This window comes from Clarias gariepinus, chromosome 8 (genome assembly GCF_024256425.1).
Source record: "Clarias gariepinus isolate MV-2021 ecotype Netherlands chromosome 8, CGAR_prim_01v2, whole genome shotgun sequence".
In the NCBI taxonomy this organism is placed as follows: domain Eukaryota; kingdom Metazoa; phylum Chordata; class Actinopteri; order Siluriformes; family Clariidae; genus Clarias; species Clarias gariepinus.
The window spans coordinates 29,463,681-29,485,081 of record NC_071107.1 but is presented as its reverse complement, the minus strand read 5'-3'; the positions used below and the strand labels follow the sequence as shown (position 1 = coordinate 29,485,081).

General features: G+C 37.5%; 3 protein-coding genes across 4 annotated transcripts; 2 read left to right on the top strand and 1 right to left on the bottom strand.

Moving 5' to 3' along the window:
- The first annotated feature begins 1,167 nt into the window (after positions 1-1,167).
- Positions 1,168-5,126, top strand: zgc:174945 (uncharacterized protein LOC793867 homolog). Its single transcript, XM_053501479.1, has 4 exons — positions 1,168-1,469; positions 1,555-1,908; positions 2,450-2,540; positions 4,355-5,126. The coding sequence occupies exons 1-4, from the start codon at positions 1,391-1,393 to the stop codon at positions 4,368-4,370; spliced, it is 540 nt and encodes a 179-aa protein (XP_053357454.1). The 5' UTR covers positions 1,168-1,390; the 3' UTR covers positions 4,371-5,126.
- Positions 5,127-5,875: 749 nt separating this feature from the next.
- eloal (elongin A, like) lies at positions 5,876-12,372 on the bottom strand. 2 transcript variants are annotated; one of them, XM_053502597.1, is made up of 11 exons: positions 12,297-12,372; positions 11,278-11,334; positions 11,062-11,168; positions 10,279-10,981; positions 10,094-10,196; positions 9,271-9,432; positions 9,091-9,188; positions 8,571-8,751; positions 7,833-7,953; positions 7,264-7,370; positions 5,876-5,954 (listed from the first exon to the last, which is right to left on the bottom strand). In XM_053502597.1, the coding sequence occupies exons 1-11, from the start codon at positions 12,366-12,368 to the stop codon at positions 5,893-5,895; spliced, it is 1,773 nt and encodes a 590-aa protein (XP_053358572.1). In that variant the 5' UTR covers positions 12,369-12,372; the 3' UTR covers positions 5,876-5,892. The 2 variants fall into 2 exon arrangements, 1 of the variants encoding a protein (XP_053358572.1); XR_008361027.1 differs by lacking the exon at positions 5,876-5,954 and having other exon boundaries at positions 7,833-7,981.
- A 2,212-nt stretch (positions 12,373-14,584) lies between these two features.
- Positions 14,585-19,002, top strand: klhl31 (kelch-like family member 31). Its single transcript, XM_053502425.1, has 3 exons — positions 14,585-14,686; positions 16,628-17,830; positions 17,934-19,002. Exons 2-3 carry the CDS (start codon positions 16,656-16,658, stop codon positions 18,664-18,666), a joined length of 1,908 nt encoding a protein of 635 aa, XP_053358400.1. The 5' UTR covers positions 14,585-14,686; positions 16,628-16,655; the 3' UTR covers positions 18,667-19,002.
- Positions 19,003-21,401: the final 2,399 nt, after the last annotated feature.

The window sequence follows — 21,401 nt, the reverse complement described above, 5'->3', positions numbered from 1 at the left end:
AATCATTATGTTGTAGCCAGTCCATATTTATCCTCATTAGCAGTCACATAGTTTTTTTCACTTTGTTTTATTTGTATACATAATTATAGTAAGAAGCTGTTTGTGACAAAGTGCAGCAGTGCGTCACATAACCATAATGGCACCAGTAGATACATAAATGAATATGTATTAATTGTCTCCACATAACTTTTTTTAAATGACTGAGTTAGCATCGTTCGTTGATTGGTACCCATTCATTTGTTAACTGCAACTCAAGAGATTTATAATTTATGAACTGCTTGATTGAATAGTGCTTACTCAGTCAAGCAGTCCAGAAAGGCCAGAAATACGTACATTACAAACAACATAAGAAAACACATCTGGCAGGATCCCGGGAAAATGTCAGGATCACCATTCCACTCTTCCACCAGGAATCTCGTATGGACCCAATATAGTATATAATATGGTTACCTGGCTTCCTTTAACAACTTGTACAATAAATCCAATTCTCTTTCTCACAGGGACTTTCTATTTTAGCACATTTGCCTTACCATTTGTTTCATACACATTTCCTACAACTTCCGGTTTTCTCTACTGTAGCTACCAAAATAGCCACCACACTCCACAATGCAACACATTTCTGATATTATCTTGTTTCTCAGTTCATGGTTTTGTTTGCATTAGCCTTAGTCCTAGTCATAGATTTCTGTGCTGCTGTTTGGATTTTCTGTTTGTTTTTGGGTCACAGGAAGTCTGTCCCAGGAGACTTTGGGCACAAGGCAGAGTACACCCTGGACAGGGTGCCAATCCATCGCAGGGCACACATGCTCACACACGCACACGCACACACACACACACAGAATACAAGCACAGGGCACAGGGAGGGCATGAAAACCACACAGACAGACCCAAGGCAGGAACCTTAAGGAGGTTATTATTTATAAAATCACTGAACTGGCTAACCGTCCTGTTTGTTGAATAAAAATGTGGTATGTGAATTTTTTCCTAGCTCAAAAATAAATAAATAAGTAAATAAATGAATAAAATACAGAACCATGGAATGCACAATGCAGAACAAACTGATAAAAAGGAACATCCAAATTAGCTGGAAGAAGCTTCCCTATTGAAACCCTCAACCCAGTCACATGAACGTCTTTTGCTAACCGTTAAGTTTCTAAGTTCTACGGACACAACATTTCATTGTCTGGAAAAAATCCTTTATTGTGACATTATATAAACATCATGAACCTATTTTGCATAATACACTTACTGAATGGTCTTGCGAACCATGTGCCGTCTTTTTCTCAGCCTTTAATTGCTGCAGGGTCCCCCCACCCACCTTGGTTGGAAGGAAGTGACCTGAGTGGTGGGAGAGCACCGAGAACAGCATACTTGTTAAAGCAGAGCAGCCATGGTGATGATTAGTTCCACTGTTTTTTCTTTATTCTTATTTTCTTTCTTTACATTTCAATCTACACCTCAAAGGCATGGTGAGTCTTTCTTTTTATATCTCCTTGAACCTCAACAATATATTCCTAACATTGTCAAAAAAAAAAGTGCAATATTTTGTTCCAGATAAAATTATAGTGCAAGTGAAATATGCAAGGCATCCAGTACGGAGAACAGAGGGACAGCCACTGACTCTCAGGTGCACAGCAGAGTATGACGAAGAGCACTGTGGAAGCATCTCGGTCATTTGGTGTATTTCAGAGTCAGAAAATCCATGCCAGCCCCTTACTGACGTTAATAGATACTTGATCCATTCCAATGAGAGTGAAATCAGCAGGGAAACCGTGTTCAGGCAACAAGATGCTTTTGTAAAGTTCTTGCAGCTAACTCTCAACGACACTGGCTTATATCAGTGTAAAGCCATATGTCAGAGCACTGGGGTCATAGCTATGGGACATCTCATCAATGTCACTGTAACAGGTATAACCTTTGTTATCTATAGCAAAAAGAAAACTTTTATGTTTTTTTCTAAATATTTAAGTAAACACAGTGCACCTAAAGTGAACTTAAATGACATGAACATTACAAAACAAGCATGCATAAAAAGTAGGTTTGGCAGAGCCAGTTAAAAACAAGCTTATTCTAGGCCTACTGTAGTTCAACAAATATATTGTGAAAATTTTATTCTCTATGATTTCACCATAAATGAAAACAAGGGACATGCAATTTAATCCAATTCAAATAAAACAATCAAAAAACATTAAAAAAATTTTTTACATGGTTTTATCATAGTAAGATTTTAGCATATTACCTTTTTCTGCCTTTTACCTTAAAATGAATGTCATACACACTTACGAGTCTATCTGTTGAGATGCATGCCATTAAATGTTTAAATTTCCTTTTGTTGTTAAACCAGCTATTTATCAAATTAGCTTAATTAATTGTTAATTGTTAATCAAGAATGAATTTATTTTGTTTAGTCAATACCATGTGGATGACCATGTTTTAATGATCTTGTCAGGTCAGAAGATTTTTAATCAGACCGACAGATGCAGTGTGGATATTTTTCTTCTGACCATCAGCCTCTTCAGCCTTTTATGGATTCATAAAATGTGATTATTTCATCTTTTTTGAGCACCATGTATAGAAGATTATTAAAACATTAATATTATTATCATCATTCTTATGATATGCTCTGTGTTTTACATGCATTATTATGTTGCATTGACCATGTTGCTCTAGGGCATGTGTATTAATACATTAAATATGTAATGCAGTAATCTCTAAAAATAATTCTGGTGGTATCGCTGGATATTTGCAGTTCTGTGGCTATTTGCGTACTGCTCATAAGCTCAACAGAAACAAGGTGATTTGAAACCTTTGTCAGGGTCTGTCCCATCTAGTTAAGCAGTTACTTGCAGGTTTGATCTGCAAAACAGACTATTAGACTATTAGTAAAGGTTGCAAAAAATTACCAAGCTATTGCACAGAAACAATTTCTGCTTTACATAATATAACCAAACCAACAGCAAAACCTCAAAGATCTCTTCCTGGTTGTGGTCACTAAAGCTGCTGTCTGTTTTTCACACGCAAGTCTATTTAAAGTATGGGTACAATTCAACACACTAAATTATAATAATAATAATTATTATTATTATTATTATTTCAATCAAGCTTTTTGTTCCTCTCTGATTAATTTGAGAAACAGAATATCCATACAATTCGCCTTGTTCTCTAATACCTCTGTGCACCTCTTACTCTGGAAACTTTTTAAGTAAAAGATGATGTCAAGTTTAAAAAAGAATTGGAGGAACTGAATAAGGCAATATGTCAAACATGCTATACACTTGACAAGATCTTTTCTCATTAGCATTTTACCAGCTACAGACCTAAATGATTAATTTCTTTTTTAAGAAGTGGTAATTTGGTTTTGTGTAGTGGTTAGCGCTCCACCTCCAGGGTCGCACATCCCGGGTATGTCTGTATTGGGTTTGCATGTTCTCCCTTTGCTTTTCTCCAGGTACTCCGGTGTCTTCCCATAGTCCAAAGGTTGATGCCACTCCCAAATTATCAGTAGTGTGTGTGCGTGTGTGTGCTGTGATGTATTGGAATCCTGTCCAGGATGTAACACGCCTTGTGCGCAAAACTCCTGGGATAGGCTCCAGGCCCCAAAGACCAGGTACAGGATAAGATGAATGAATAAACCAGTTACCTATTTTATACTACTTAACAATAGCAACAAAGAAAAACTAAGCATAGGTAATCAAATGTGTGTATTTATAGTCTGTTTTTAAAAAAATGTTAGCGTTAAGCACAGGTGAAAAGTTAGAAATGACTGCATTAATACATTACAGAAAATTATGACATTTCTCGAATGCAAGAACAGTTCTCGAAAGTGTCTTTAATAGCACATGACATGAGATTGCTTGCTTCCTGTATGTGCAGCTGCATGGCTGCACAAGTGACTCGTTTTTACATTGTCTTTTACTTTGTATACAGAGTCACACAGGGACCTGAAGCCTATGCCAGGAGACTTACACCCTGGACAGGGTGCCAATCCATCACAGGGCACACACATATACACACACTCTCATGCTCATTCACACACGAGTCAATTTGGGAACACAAATTAGCCTAACCTGCAGGTTTTTGGACTAGGGGAGGAAACTTACCAAGCACAGGGAAAAAGTGCAAATTCCATGCACACAGACGCAAGGCAGGAATCAAACCCAAAACTTGGTGGTGCAAAGCGACAGTGCTAACCACTGAGCCACCATGCCGACACTGCTAGTGCTAACTGCAAAGAAATACATTTCCAGGTCAGAATTGGAAGTTCAGAGGGTAAATTAGCAATATTCAGCTCAGAAAAACAATAAAAAAACGACTGCGAAATAATCAGTTTCTTATGTTTTTTTTTTCCTTACAGGGGCCTGTATTGGTGAGACGAACAGTTTTGTTTCGTTTTTTTGTTTTCTTAACTGCTGGCAAAATTTCTCCCAAATGTAACTGTTATTTAGTGTGCATATTTAAAGCAAATGACAAAACAACACAATAACCCAAGATCATCCGATATTTGCAAACCTTTAATAACTCAAATAAATCAAAATGCAAATATTTTAACAAAATGTCTAAATGCTTTGGCTAAATAACATTTAGAAATCAGTTTTTGGTGGAATAACCCCGATTTGCAATTACAGCTTTTGTGTGTTTTGGGTCTCCACCAGTTTTTCACATTGCTGTTGGGTAATGTTATACCACTCTTATTGCAAAAAAGCAAACAGCTCAGCTTTGCTTGATGGTTTGTGACCATCCATCTTCATCTTGATAAAATTCCAAAAGTTTAGTTTTCTGGAGTAAATTTTCTCTTCAGCAGTTTGTCCAAAACTGAAATTAGCCCATCTGGTACCTACACCGTTGCCACCTTCTTTCTTCCTTCGGCTGTTTGATGTAAACATTAACTGAAGCTTATGTTCTGTATCTGCATTTCACCGCTGCCGCAACATTAGCTGATAAGATAACAGCATGAATACTTGTGTTTCTAATAAAAAAAAAAAGGATACATGTATGCATTAACAGTATGTACGTATGTATACTGCCACTGTTCTTATATTCACTTTCTGAAAACCTTTCTCCAAAATCTGTATATTTGTGCGTGTGAACTCATATATACACACACATACTGAGATGTGTGTGTGTGTGTGTGTATATATTATATATATATATATATATATATATATATATATATATATATATATATATATATATATATACACACACACACACACACACACACACACACACACAGTGTAAATTGTACATTCTGGTACAAATTACTCAGTATCACAGATTTTCCTGGGCTTATCTTTATATATTTTTTTCTGACATGTACACTTTGTTACAACTTTGTGATAACTCTAGAAATTATTAACAGAAGAAAGAAAACCATGCAACGGTACAATAAAGGTGCAATACTTGAGTAAGTCCTAAAAAAACCTTTTTTGATTGTTTGATTTTCCAAAATGATCCAGTAATATAATCAATCATCCTTATTTATCAAAAAAATAATAATAATAAAAAAAAGACCTTTTCTGGTTGGTTTTCTATGACTGCACATTTCTTTACAGGGCAGTAGAAATCACAATCAGTATTTACAAGCCACTAGATGGAGACAAGGCATTTTACACTAGGCTCTGGCCGAGTTATCGTCCACTGTTACAATACAATGAGGCGTACAAATGTGCAGTTTCATTTGATTTAATTTATTTACCCAGTGCATTTCATTACAGCACAGTCAGCAGTGTATCTTAATGCAGATTTAAATAAGTGCATATTGTCCTTTCATATAGAAAAATATACTCAGAAGTAGGTTTAAAAAAACAAACAAAAAAAAAAAAAAAAAAAAAAAGCATAACCTCCCAAGTCATGACAAAATGAAAGTGCATCACCATCCATCACCTTCTTTTTTCATCTGCGTCCTAACTGCTTCTTAAAGGCTTTCAGAGACTTCGCCATCATTGGTGCCACTCCTATAATAAAAAACAGAAACATTAAATTTAATGATCAGTAAATCTAGATCCTTATAATATTATTCAGTGATGTTAAAATTAATCTTTTACCGCTCACATGCACCTAGAGAGAACATGCAAACTCGAATCATACACCTGAGGCGGGAATTGATCCCAAACCCTTGAGGTGCAATGTGACCGTGCTAACCAACAAGCCACAGTGCCACCCAACTTTACACCATGAAATTGATTGGTGAATTGCTGCAGTTGTCCCTCTGGGAGGTTCTCTCTCCACAGAGGACCTCGGGAGCTCCAACAGACTGACCATCAGGTTCTTGGTCACCTCCCCGACTAAGGCCCTTCTCCCCTGATCACTCAGTTTAGAAGGCCGGCCAGCTCTAGGAAGAGAATAGTTCAAACTTCTTCCACTTGTGGATGATGGAGGCCACTGTGCTTACTGGGACCTTTAAAACGGCAGAAATGTTTCTGTAACCTTCCCCAGAATTGTGCCTTGAGACAATTCTGTCTCGGAGGTCTACAGACAATTCCTTTGACTTTATGCTTGGTTTGTGCTCTTGACATAAACTGTCAACTGTGGGACCTGAAATACTGTAGACAGTGTGCCTTTCCAAATCTTGTCCAATTAACTGAATTTACCACAAGTGGACTCCAATTAAGCTGCAAAAACATCTCAAGGATGATCAGGGGAAACAGGATGCGCCTGAGTTCAATTTTGCAAAGGCTGTGAATACTTATGTACATGTGCTTTCTCAATTTTTTTTTTTTATTATTTTTTTTTATAAATTTGCAAAAATCTCAAGTAAACTTTTTTCATGTTGTCATTATGGGGCGTTGTGTGTAGAAGTCTGAGGGAAAAAAAAATAATTTAATCTATTTTAGAATAAGGCTGTGACATAAAATGGAAGAAAAAGTGATTCGCTGTGAATACACAATGGATGCATTGTACATACTGGTTGATTATTTTATAGGATTGTTTTTCACCTTCCAATGTTTGGTTGTATCCTGTCTCAGTTTCAAAAATGATTCGAACAAAAATGGGTATATTATATATTAGTAAAAAAAAAAGGAATTATAATAAAAGGATGACCATTATTTAATGTTACCCAATTTTACTGTTCATTAATAAAAATGTTTATAATTTACTTTCCTGGAAGCAAATTACTCTAAATTTTATGTGAAAATGTTTAACAATATAACATAGTAACAAAAGTGACACTTGTAGAACAATTCTTACATTCAGCCTCTTATAAAGAAAGATAATTAGACATCCTTGTTCTAAAACTGGACAGATATGAACCCTCTCACTCACGTCTGATCCTGCGTGGGTCTTGGGGCTGACTGGCTCCTGATCCAGTGTTAAAGGGCTTAGGAGACTCAGTTAAGCCAGTTCTACCTCTATTCTCCGTAATTCTTCCACTGAGTTAAAAGAGTGACAAAAACCATGATAATGACTTTGGGATCTTTTTTCAGTTTGACTCAAGATGGTTTAAGATTTGCATAAACCATGACATGTTAAAAAGTAATTTAAAGTAAAGTAATTTAAACAACAAAATAGATTAGGTATTGGGTCAATATAGTCCATAGTCCTTTACGCACTAGTACAGGAACAAAGACCAATAATCATTCATCGTAGTCTGACACCACTTAAGGCCTTTGTTCCATAGAAATTACATTCTTGACCAAACTGTGCTCGAACATTATAAAAAATAATAATAAAAAATGAACACATCTTATTTTAAAAGTTTATTTTTAAATGATCTTCACTTTTAAAACACTCAAACATATAAATTAAAATCTGAATTTCATTATTATAGATAAAGAAATTAATCAAGAGTATGAAACCCAATGGATAATTAAGGCCTGCCAGACAGAACTAACCTGACTTTCTCTGCGGCATGAGGGAGCCCAGGGCCTGCTGTGCCATGCAGTTCCTGCTGGATACGCACGTTTCTAGGTGGCTTGGCAGCTGAATGAATAAACGCCATTTTCACCTGTCTTCCTGAGGAGGAGCCGAAAACACAGCACAGCTGGGAAAACATTTGACAAAAGAAAACAAATGCTCCACAATAAGGATCACATAGTCCAAACTATTTTACTCTAAACCCAAATTCATTTACTGCGACTACTTTTTAAAAACAAGGTGGCTTGTTAGAATGTATACCATGTATAAATTTGGTGACAATGCAAAAAAAAAGGAAAAAGTGTAAAACTTCCTTTTTAAAAAAAAAAGGCTTTAAAAGACCAGTTAATGCTGAGGTCTCAACACGAACGGTAATGCACTCACACCTCAGGCAATAACCAAAAGGTCATCTGATGGTGAAGCTTTTACTGAGGTCACATGGCTGACAGCTGAACAAGCATCACACACTGCACTTTCAGCGTTAGATAAAAGTCTGAGTGCAATAGATTCCGGGAATATCACGCCAGCACTGGTTGACCTCACAATAGAACACAATTTAATTTCACCACAGGTTCACTAACCTATTCATAGCCTAAGCTGACAAACAGTCAGGCCAATGCCAGCAGTAGCCTATTTATGTGCTATCCAAGTTATTGAGCAATGGGAAGGATGCATCTAAACATTGGGCATGATTACAGTATACTAACAACATTTACCTTTGGGCTTCCCAGAGTGAGCAGAGACTATGCTCTTGGTGAGCTCATGGAATTTGCGTTCTCGTTGTTCAAAAAGTCGGAGGTACATTTCTCTCCAGGACTCATATTCTTGCAATATGGCGTTTCTAAAATCCCTGATGCAGTGCCTCTCCCACAAATGATCCGTCACACCTATGTACACCTGCAGGGCAAGAATAGGAAGAAGCATAGAAACAATGAAAACAAAAAGGACTAATGGAAAAAAATAACAACAAAAAAAATGCTAGCTGCGACTGCAAGGACGCCACACTGACTATGGGCAGTGATTTTGAAGGCAATTTCTTTAAATTTATGCTCCGTTTAGTTTTTTTTTAATCATCAACATAAAAGCAACATAAACCTAAACAGTAGCTGATCATTATATTAAACATAAAGACATTCATATATACTTATAAAGCTTATATCACCATGCCTAGAAGCAAAAAAAAAAAAAAGGACATGGTAGTTTAAATGATAGGCATCCCTCATTTTAACCCCATACAGGATTGCATTCTTCAATCCGCAGCAGCTGATCCGGTGTACACCGCTCCAGCACAGGCTCCAAAATTTCAAATGGCACACCTCCAATTTCATAAAGTGCTACAAAGACAAAAGAAGAAGAAAACTCTGACATTCATCATATAAATGACAAGAACACAAGACACCTAAACAGATCACTCACAGTCAATGTTGTTTTGTAGTGTTCGGATGCATTGCTGGTACAAGGTCATCATGGTGGGAAGGTACACAACCTTAGTCCCAGAGTATACCTGCATCTTCTTATTTAGCCGCTGACCAGTGAACACTGGGGCTTCTTCACAAACCTCTGCAACTTTTTCTTCAACTGCAGGACCCAATACAAACATACACCCACATATGAACATCTTTACACTTTCAATTAACCAAGTCAGTGCAACTGAAAATTGTGCAGTTCAAGAGCGTCAATTTGCACATCAAATGTCAGAATGAGGGAAAGAAAAATCTCTTCTCTTTAGCCCTGACTGTGGAATGGTTCCTGGTACCAGACAGACTGGTTTTACTATTTTAGAAATTTTTTTCATGAGTTAAAGTCTTAGCACACAAAGGAGAATAATTTTATTTAAAAATAATAAATAAAAAGGGAGTCAGGGAGTGGCAGATTAAATCAGTTAAAGCACTTTACAACCATGATGAGCATAAAATGCATCTCAGAATGTATCGCACAACAAGAGGCAGATAATCTAGAACGGCAGAAGACTACATTAAGTTCCACTCCTGTTAATCAAGAACAGGGAATTCAGTACAAAACTGGACTGCTGAAAAATGGGAAAAGACCATGTTTCAGAATCTTCAACCTTAATGGTCTGTCTGTGGCAACTGCAGTGCTGACATTTACTGTTCGTTCCTGACAGGTGTGCCAGTAAGTAGACACTAATAATGTTTTGACTAACTGACTATATGTATAAAAAACCTTAATCCTCTGCTAGCCCCCCTAATAAATAAATACAATGATGAATAAAACAAACCTTTCTTTTCTGTAAAGTACTGATATTGAGAAGAATCCTCACATTCTGGAGAAATTGTGGGTAATGGCACATTAAGCAAGTCCATCACGCATTTCCTTGAGGCCTAAAGAATAAAATGCATCCAATCAAAAAAAATAAACAGCCATAGTTTACAAATCATGTATATAATTATCCTGTATAATTACCACTGTAGTTGGGGCTTCTCTAATGGATTTTCCTAACTTTGTGTGGAAGTTGCACGTTTCAACATCCCGTTTTTGGTCAATCTTAATGCGCTTCAGGTTACTCTCACACAACCTCTTCTTCCGTTTTAGAGTTCCAAGATCATAACTTAAATAATCCTCAAAAGACATGGACGGTGTTTCAAAGCCATCACTCTCAACGTCCTTCTCCATCTTTGATGCTTTTTCTTTCCTTTTTTCATCTTTTTTACCCTTTTTTACATCACTCAAATTGCTTTCTTCCTTCAAAGAACTATTTTTACCTTTTGTGGACATTTTAGGCCTAGCTTTATTTGATAAATCAGAAACGTTATGCTTGCCTTCATTCATTCGCTCTGCTTGCAAACTGGTGGTTGATTTCTCTTTTGGCTGGAATGATTTTTCATCTGTGACTGAAATCTTTGACATTAAGCCCACATCAGAGTCCTTCTTTGTGACATCTTTTTTGTCATCTACGTGGTCTTTCAATTTATTTGTGGTTGGCTTCACTTTACTTTTACCATCATCATGCTTTGAAAGTGTGCGTTCAGAAACTGAGTTTTCATTCTTAGGCTTCCTTTCGGAACGGACAGCATTCTGTAAAGCCTGAGTCTTTTCATCTTGGCCTGTTTGTTGATTTTCAGTGTTAGATGGTTCCTTTGGAGTGGATAGGTGATTCTGTGAAATACTTAAACATCAAGTAGGAAATGACTCATTAAATCAAATAATATTGAAAATATCTTAAAAAGTATTTTTTTAATACCTTACCATGGATTCGGAACCAATTTTTTCCATCGATGCACTAACGTTTTGGCCACTTCCCCTGCATCATCATGTTTGCGAAAGGAGTTTACCACCTTACCAATCCCAGTCTCCTAATTGCATGAGATAATTTCAAGTTTACATTTAGAAGCCTATGTCAAATTAATAATTGGAAATGATGAATATTTTATATAATGATAAATTACATTATGGTTTTCTTACAGAAAGAATTTCAAGGGTTATATCCAGTTCTTGAAGCTTCTTCAAGGTCTTCACAAGCTGCAGTTAAAAGGAAACAGTTATATTTCTAGAAAGTTGCAGTATTTGTGTTCATGCTGTGAATCAATTAACCAGAGTTTTTTTTTTTTTAATAAGTTTGTATTTTATATTCAATTAACTTTTTTTCTAAACACAGGAATCCAATGAACGCCATTTAAGGCCTTCAGCCAGGTCCATCTTGACACTTCAACATAAAGCTAGATTGTGCTGAGCAAGCAGTCACTATGTATGGCAAAAACCACACATGCAGCTACTCAGCTGGCAAAGTGCTATAATTGGGTAATGGCAGTACACCCTACTGAAGAGGCTGGAAAAGAACAGGAAGCATGTGTGTGCAAAGTAAAAAAAACAAAACAAAAAAAAAACAGGTAAATATTATGTAAATATTACAGGGAAGTGAGTTTTGTTTTTAGGAGGACATGTGGCAGCAAATTCATTAAATTATTCAGAGCAACTAATTGCTTTACTTCTTTCTAATGCTTTTCATTTAGATTGACAGCTGGACAGGCAGCGAGACAACTGCTGTCGTATTTTTAGGCCTGGGCACTAGTGTCCCAACCCCCTTTACCATGTCCCACTGGGTAGGAGCAAAAAGGCTGTCCACCTGCATGAGGACACACCACAAACCCTATGAAAACGGAGCGATTTTAAACAGCAAAACCTCTCCACTTGTAAACTTGTATAACCTAAAGCAAAACTTAACCACTGATTCCTCACTTTTATATAACAGCATTTTGAATATCTGTCTGTATGTTAAACACTTGTATGCATTTACAGTACACTCTGACTCTTATTTAACCCCGCCAGAAATCATGAAGCAAATAATAAACATACGCGGTGTTTGCATACTCCAAAGAAATGCTGCCCAGAATTTGTTCCCCGAGGCTTACAGCTGTGTTTTATGCTGAAAAACGTTTAATTCTCATGTTTGTGGTGAGCTGAAGTGCGAGCAAAAACTATACCGTGTGTCCTTCGGTGCTTTCTTTCAGCTGAAGTTTCAGCTCCAACACTTTTTTAACGTCTGCCGACGCCATGGCGGGCGACAGTATCACGGCAAGCCGAGGAGCAGCGGCCTGCCGTCGGCATTTTTATACAGGCGGAGACCAGCGTGTCCCAGCGCCTCGGAGTATCACTTTCTTCATTAAATAATACACACAGTCTTCATTGTCCGGTTGTTTCAACTTTATTAGCGTGACCTTATCAGGAAACTGTCCATTACAAATCTATGGGCGGTGTTTCTGACAAGATTAAATTGTATTGTCAATTATTAATTATCTTTATAACGCTATAAGTAGAACTGCTTTTATATGTTGTTTAGAAAATTAGAATTATACCAATATATGAAGAACAAATTGTACTCAAAAGTGCGCAGAAACCTTCCGTTTATATGGTTTTCCACACAAACTAGACTCGTGTAGGCGCCAGAACAAAATAATCAATTATAACTAATACATTTTAAAAATCAGTTTAATTAAAAGTTGCTAAGGTGGGTGTGATATTAATGTTAAGTCCTACTTTATTGGTAGGATTAATCATAACATCCACTCTAAGAAGGATTTTTAATAAACACACACTTACTCATCGTCTATACCGCTTAATATTGTATACAGAGGGCTGGAGCCTATCCCGGGTAACTTAGGGCACAAGGCAGGGTACCACCCGGGACAGGGTGCCAATCCATTGCAGTTCACACAAACAAAACACTTACAAACTATATGCACACAGAGGCACGAATCGAACACAGACTCTTGAGGATCGAGGCGACAGTGCTAACTACTAAGCCACTGTGCCACATTAACTTTGGTAATAAAAAAAGAAAAAAACATACCTTGTAAAAATCATTGTTAGTTGCTTGAACATTCTCACTTAATGCAATAGAATACTAGGTCATGTCACAAACGGAAACTATTTGCATATTATTGATAGTTTAAAAATTAACTAAAAGGCTGGACATGTTATCTAGATATAGCATAAATAGAGGTTTTATAAATGTGTACACACTACTAAGGACATACATACAGATATACATACAGACAGACAAATAAACAGACAGACACAGCCATACCATCAGCCTTATACCACCAGGTAAACTGAAAAACATTGATCACTATACACCAGCAAACTGGTGACGGGATTATTAGCACCCAAGGCTCACCCATCCCACGGGCACCAAAGGCCAGCCTACCCTGTTAGCTCCCACAGAAAAGCCAATGGCGCACAAATCAGCAAAAATGTCAAAGGTGGTCACGAAAGAAAGGCACTAAAATACCCAGTGCGCTCCAGCCCACCAGGCATTGGGCCCAGCAGGCAAAGATCCCAAGGTCAACAACCGGGCATCCAAACTCCCCAGGTCTCCAATCTGAGATGCCCCAGACAAGCACCTCCGATCCACAAAGGCCCCACCATGCAACCAACAGCACCCAAAAATCTCCTGCCAACATTACAACACTACAGCACACCCTAGAGTCCCCACTGAGCCACAATCTGAGGGACCAGAGCTGCCCAAGTGGCACAAAAAAAAATAAAAATAACTTCAAGACACTTAAAAATGTTTTCTTCTCTTACACACACTGTGCACTCCTGTCAAAACAGCATATAAAGTGTGACATGACAAAAGACTCCATGGGCTACCTTATTTTCTATACCCCTACCATAATACAACCAAAATACAAATGAAGTATAATCATTGTTATCATGTGGCATAAGAAAAGCTGATATTGGACAAGTGTAACAAACTATGCCATAATAAGTACTCTTATTAGCCCGTTATAGTTCTTACTGTGTGCTTCTTTGGGATGAACCCCATGCAATTTTAATGAATAATTTCTTTTTTCATGAATTTGCTAGTGCATTGAACTGTACTGAAGTGACCTAAAATGAAAAGTGGGGTTGATAATATTCCTGAATATGGTTTATGAATACTACAATTAATTGTATTAATTATTAGCAATAAGAATTATAAGAAATATGTTAATAGGGTACTTAAATTTTTTTAATTCTCAAGAGCTTGCTCTATAATGCTTAATTATCGTTTTAAAAATGATATCTGTATGCATATATGCAATATTTAACTCCTTGACCTTTTTTAGCGGATTTGTGAGTCTGTATGATCTGTTAACATTCCTCACACCATTAATGAGATGAATTGGGGATGTGTGACATTAAAGAGTAAAGAGAGAGTTTTTCTTACTCAGTGGAGGGAGGAGGGGTTCATCTTTGACCACCTGACCGGAGCTACAGCGTCTCTCTCTCTCTCTCTCTCTCTCTCCCTGCGACTGTCTGTCCTTCTCCTGCACACCAACGTGGAGGTGCGAGTCCTTCCCTCACCGGCATCCACTTCATCTTGGCATAGGTAAGCAAAAGCGCCTTCTTTATTTTTTTACCTGCTTAAAATGCTTAAAAGTAAATCTTAAATCCTAAACTCAGCAGTGTTGTTTTCTTTATAGTTATAGCTAGGCATAGATCTAAGAGAACCAATGAAAAAAACTTGCTAAATGTAGTTGCAAAGTGTTGTCTGATCTTTAGACAATAAAGTAAGTATCTCAGTTAATTAATAAACAGACTGATGTTATCTGTTATAATACACTAATGACTCTTTCTTGCTCTTGACAAAGCAGCTGTCACATGTGAACACTTAATTTTAAACAAGCTGGGACGCAAAGTGAGGCATGGCAGTTTAAAAGAAGCTGATCAAAGATTGTTAATAAAGTTTGCTACATTACATACAATATTAGATTTATACAGTTTATACAAAATTTAAAAACAGTTTAGCTAAAAACATGTTTGATGTGCACATGCGGTTGTTCGCCATGACAGAACGTCTATAAAAGGACTGTTAGGGTAAACGATCCAGGGCTGCTGCTATTCCTGGACATCCTAGTGATAAGCTGTGACAGATGCAAAGACAGGCATGTTGATGCACAATATCTTGCGATAGCAGCTCTTTAAAGAGGACATTCTTAGATATAATGTTTGGTAACGGTATAAACATATAAAATGTACACATAGTTTTAAAAGCCAATATTTAAAGTTATCTGTCACTTAGTTCTTTCTAAAAGGCCAATGTGGTCTTTTATGTGGCATAAAAATGCCTAAAGAATGAAAATCCTATACGTATTTAATACTCAATTTAATACTCAATTTATGCAGGCTATTTGTAGAATGATACAGTTCTATAGAAATTATTCTTTAAAACAGGTTCTGGTGAAGCTTCACTCATGTCGGAAAAGCTCAGTAAGCCAATTTTTTGAGCTCATCTGGAAAGCTGATAAAGAGTACTGAAATGATCCTAAATGTTAATCATTCTTCTTGTCCCTGACAATAAATGAAGATGACAGCATTCAAAGACTGCTCTCCAGTACCCCCTGTCCCAATATTCAGCACAGAATTATGCTAATTGTGATGTACTTTGTCTTTACGATCTTCGCTTGTTCATTTCAAAATACTCGGTCAGGGCAAACTTTTTTCAACCACTGTTAACAAAATCACATGATAATGACAGCCAACAGCACAGCCTGAAATGAATGAATGGAATAGGTGTGAAACATCTCACTTGAACAAAGAAATGGCCACAGGCTTTTCACCATTTAAATGTTTGTAGGCAGATCTCTTGGGACACAAATGGGACCCAGCATTTGCAATAATATGTCACACATTTCAAAGAGAATCTACAGAAAAGCTCACTTTTACAGATCAATGAAATTTTGATGACAGTCTTCAGTTTAATTTAAAAATGCTGTTGTCCTTTCTTTAGATTTTAGACTATTATTCATAATGAGAAGATGAGCTCTTGTGTAAATTGTAAACTGTTATTGCCATGTACAGAATGAATAAGGGAATTCTGAAAAGCTGATTGAATTTCATAGAAAAGGAAAGAAATTTTAAACAAAGTAAAAGTTGAATGACATAATAAAATGCATCTTTTTTTTTATTGTCATCTTCTCTTATCACATTTACTCCCAACTACATTGTAATATTCATATATGAGGACCATTGGATATTACTATTTTCTTCCCATTTAAATATATTGACCAAGTTCAGTAGAAAGAAATTTTAAGGCACACAATATTAGTTTTGGTCTCAAAAGGTTAATTGAATGGCACCAATGCTGTGGTTAAAAATGCACAACAAAAGTATGAAATGTCTTCCCTTGATGTTACATGGTTGTAAAAATAAGTGTGTTTACTGCAATTACGTCATGCCTTTTATTTTAAAATTCCAAATCAAAGAAAATGGTTAATAATCATAAATGGTAACAGTTCTCTGACCACTAACATTTTTCCCCTTATTTTAGGTCTGGGCTGTGACCCCCTGCTACAGTCATGGCACCCAAAAAGAACAAGGCCGCAAAGAAGAATAAAGCAGACATCAATGAGATGACAATCATGGTGGAAGACAGCCCAGTCAATAAAATCAATGGGCTAAACACTCTTCTGGAAGGTGGCAATGGCTTTAGCTGCATCTCAACAGAGGTCAATGACCCTGTCTATGCCCCTAACCTCTTGGAGGGCCTTAGTAACATGAGACAAGACAGCTTCCTGTGTGATCTGACAATAGCAACCAAGTCTAAGTCTTTTGATGTGCACAAAGTTGTTATGGCATCTTGTAGTGAGCATATCCATAACATTCTCAAGAAGGATCCAACCCTTCAAAAGATTGATCTCAATGAGCTGTCCCCAGTTGGTTTGGCCACAGCCATCACATATGCCTACTCTGGAAAACTGACCTTGTCACTCTACACCATTGGCAGCACAATCTCAGCAGCCTTGCTTTTGCAGATTCACACCCTAGTTAAGATGTGCAGTGACTTCCTAATGCAGCAGATAAGTGTTGAAAACTGTATGTATGTAGTCAACATCGCAGATACATACAACCTAAAAGAAACGAAGGAGGCAGCTCAGAAGTTCATGCGAGAGAATTTCATTGAGTTCTCAGAGATGGAACAATTCTTGAAGCTCACCTATGAGCAGATTTGCGACTTCTTAACAGATGACTCCTTGCAACTACCCTCAGAACTCACAGCCTTTCAGATTGCAATTAAGTGGTTGGACTTTGATGAGAAGAGACTGAAGTATGCATCAGACCTGTTAACGCACATTCGCTTTGGCACCATTTCAGCCCAGGATCTGGTCAGCCATGTGCAAACTGTTCCTAGGATGATGCAAGATCCAGAGTGTCATCGTCTCCTGGTGGATGCCATGAATTATCATCTGCTGCCATACCAACAAAACATCCTGCAGTCTAGAAGAACCAAGGTCCGTGGTGGCCAAAAAGTACTGCTTACTGTCGGTGGACGACCTGCCTTGACCGAAAAATCACTCAGCAGGGACATTCTCTATAGGGATGAGGACAACATTTGGAACAGACTGGCTGAGATGCCTGCAAAAAGCTTCAATCAGTGTGTGGCTGTCCTGGATGGCTTCCTCTATGTGGCTGGTGGTGAAGATCAGAATGATGCTAGGAACCAAGCAAAGCATGCTGTTAGCAATTTCTGCAGGTAAATGTTTTTCCTGTTGTGTTTCTGGCTGCTTTTTAGAAATTGGCTCAAAATTACAAAATTAATTAATGAGTAAATTAATGTGATTTTTTTTTCTACACAGATATGACCCCCGATTCAACTCATGGATCCATCTCACCAGCATGATTCAAAAGCGTACACATTTCAGCATCAACACCTTTAATGGTCTCCTGTTTGCTGTTGGTGGACGCAATTCAGATGGCTGCCAGGCTTCAGTTGAGTGTTATGTCCCATCCTCTAACCAGTGGCAGTTAAAAGCACCCATGGAGGTACCAAGATGCTGTCATGCTAGCACGGTCATTGATGGCAAGATCTTGGTAACTGGAGGGTACATCAACAATGCCTACTCCAGAGCTGTCTGTTCTTATGACCCATCAACAGATAGTTGGCAGGATAAAAACAGCCTGAGCACTCCAAGAGGCTGGCATTGTGCAACCACTGTTGGCGATCGGGCCTATGTTCTTGGTGGTAGCCAGCTTGGAGGGCGCGGAGAGAGGGTTGATGTGTTGCCAGTTGAATGTTTCAACCCTCATTCAGGCCAGTGGAGCTACGTTGCCCCCTTGCACACAGGAGTGAGCACTGCAGGTGTGGCCGCACTGAATAATAAGATTTACCTTCTGGGAGGATGGAACGAGGTAGAGAAAAAGTACAAGAAATGCATTCAGGTATACAACCCCGACCTTAATGAATGGACTGAGGATGATGAGTTGCCCGAGGCTACAGTGGGCATCTCATGCTGTGTTCTTACCATCCCCACTCGTAAAACACGAGAATCCAGGGCTAGCTCAGTATCATCTGCTCCAGTCAGTATATAGGTGACAGGATAGGATAGGGGAATGTAGCTATCTTGATAATGCATAATATACATAATTTTCCTTCCAACTGTGAAATATTTTTCACTCTCAGGCCAACCATACACATTTATAAAAATACAACACATTTTTTATAAACAACAATTTTTTTTTACAAATGTATTGTAATTTCAGTTTCATATTGTTTTAATTTTAGCAAGCAACGCATATTAAAACAGTATATTAAGGATTACTTCAATGTGGATCAAATGCGGATTGTTCAATATGCTAAATGAATTTGCAAGTATTAAAATTGTTCAAATTATAAGAACAACGAAATAAAATGAAGTTTTGTTTGGAGATTGATTTTTTGTGTTGTACAAACAGTGGTAAGAACGTTCTGAATGAATATATTTAGGCATAATTCACCTAGTAGTTTTTTTTTTTTTATGGGGCCAAGGCTTATAATTATTTCATCATCCCTTTCCAATAGAGTTAACGATACATCATTAAAGGTGTAGAACATGATTTCAAGTCACACAAGTATGATATTTATGTACTGAGTTTCAATGAAGCCAATAATATACAAAAGCTATTTATCTAAACCTAAAATCTAATATATTCTTCACTATTGATGAACATTAAATCCTGTGCTTTGTGATGCCACGAGGGGTTTGGTTAAAAATTTAATGGTGTTGAGAACTGAGCATTTCACTTTTGGTGGTTCTACCTGCCAGGTGTAGGTGTAATAGAAACAGTTTACTTTCCTGTCCTACACTTTAATCGACAGTAAACAGTAAAATAAAAAAAAGAAAGAATAGAATCTTTAGAAAAATCAGAGAGGGAAGGTTCGACAGGAATAGTATGTTGTGTAAAATGACTTAAAGGTTAATGGAATGGAATCAAAGATAATTGCCTGAGCTGACTACATAAGCAGTAATGATTTGTGATTATTCCTACCAGCTCACGTATTAAAATATTCATAGGTCCTTGGAAACTGAACAATGTGACAATGTGACAACTGCAAAACAACAGTATTGTTTTAAAATGTGACTGATTTGAGAAGAGAAACATTTGTATTTATGCTGATTCATTGTACATGTTCTGCATATTTATTAAAAAGTTCCTATAAAATGTTGCGGATGTCTTTTTTTATTAGTCTTGATTTCCTGATTAAATTATCATTCACTGACAGACTGACATGTTTTAATTGTTTAACCATTTTAAAAGTCTTTCCCATCTTTCCACAATAATACACCTTACTTTTCTTTTTGACTTTCTTTATTCATTTAATCAAATTCTTGGCATTTTGTGAACATACTGTACAGTCAGGTCCATAAGTATTAGCATTTTTGCCTTTGTACACCACCATAATAAACGTTAAATTTAAGTTCTGTAATTATCCACTTAAGTGCCTTTCGGTGCTGCTGAACTAACCAGTGCATTTCTTCCTTTTAGAAATGCACCAGATTGTTAAATTGGTCAGTCTTGATACTTGTGCTATCTCTCTGATAATTTTTTAACGATGGCCTCCTTCTCTTGCATGAGCACCCCTTTGGACTGCATATTAAGGGTTCACAGAAACAGCTAACAGATACAAATTTGCTACTAGGAATCAACTCCAAGTCTTTTATCTCCTTAACATCTGAAAGTCTACACTTCAAGTACATCTTGATTTCTTCATTTCTCATCCACTGTGGTGTACAAAAGATAGGAATATATTACATTTTGACATTGTCCAATTACTTATGGACCTGGCTGTATATGTTGAAAGTAGTGAGTAGCTTTTCTGAGGCTAAATGAGTTTAAACCAGCTGTTTAGATGGTCTACCAGCATTTCTGTTTTTGGCAGCAGATTAGAACAACAGGATTCTTAGAGGGTGAATATGTACAACTCCTCAAGGACATTTTCATTAGAATGTGCCATGTAAACCCATGATATTGGGCTTGACAGCATTAAAATGAAATTCATAAATTTTCTATACTGCTTCATCCTGTGTACAGGGTCATGGGAACCTTGAGCCTATCCTAGGAGACACAAGGCGGGGGACACCCTGGACAGGATGTTAATCCATTGCAGACCACACACACACACACACACACACACACTTACATTACGGGCAATTTGGGAACGGAAATAAACCTAATCAGCCTATCCTTGCACTGTGGAGGGAAACTGGAATACATGGAGGAAACACCCCAAGCACAAGGAGAACATGCAAACTCAATGCACACACAAACCCTCACTCCTGGAGGTGCAAGGCCACTGTGCTTAACCCTTCGCCACTGAGCCGCTCAGCATGACAGCATGACGTGCAAAAATGTCACAAAATTCAAAAGCTTTATTTATGATTTGGTCAAAGAAAAAAAAGAAGAATTGAATTGTGGTGCTGGTCTGATCAAGCTTTAAGGTTTTAAGAGGTTTCAGTAATTCTTACATTTGCTTAGGAATGTTGTCCAAAAGACAGCACAGAGGCTTAGTGGTTGGCACTGTCGCCTTTCACCTCCAGGGTACGGTTCGATTCTCGGACAGGTCCAATTCCCACCTCTGTGCGTACAGAGTTTGCATGTTCTCCCTATGCTTGGTGGGTTTCCCCTGGGTGCTTCAGTTTCCTCCCACAGTCCAAAGACAGGCAGAATAGTCTAACTGGCATTTCCAAATTGCCTGTAGTATGTGTGTGCCCTGTGATAGATTGGCACCATGTCCAGGGTGGACCCTGTCTCGTGCCCCCCACCCCCTGTATACAGGATTAAGCGGT

Coding starts and splice junctions, on each gene's coding strand:
- zgc:174945 (XM_053501479.1), top strand. CDS start 1,391: ATGGTGATGATTAGTTCCACTGTTTTTTCTTTATTCTTATTTTCTTTC. Junction 1,470..1,554: donor ATCTACACCTCAAAGGCATG/GTGAGTCTTTCT, acceptor ATTTTGTTCCAG/ATAAAATTATAGTGCAAGTG. Junction 1,909..2,449: donor CATCAATGTCACTGTAACAG/GTATAACCTTTG, acceptor TGATCTTGTCAG/GTCAGAAGATTTTTAATCAG.
- eloal (XM_053502597.1), bottom strand. CDS start 12,368: ATGGCGTCGGCAGACGTTAAAAAAGTGTTGGAGCTGAAACTTCAGCTG. Junction 11,169..11,277: donor TAACCCTTGAAATTCTTTCT/GTAAGAAAACCA, acceptor TCATGCAATTAG/GAGACTGGGATTGGTAAGGT. Junction 9,433..10,093: donor GTACTTTACAGAAAAGAAAG/GTTTGTTTTATT, acceptor TGGGTCCTGCAG/TTGAAGAAAAAGTTGCAGAG.
- klhl31 (XM_053502425.1), top strand. CDS start 16,656: ATGGCACCCAAAAAGAACAAGGCCGCAAAGAAGAATAAAGCAGACATC. Junction 17,831..17,933: donor GCTGTTAGCAATTTCTGCAG/GTAAATGTTTTT, acceptor TTTTCTACACAG/ATATGACCCCCGATTCAACT.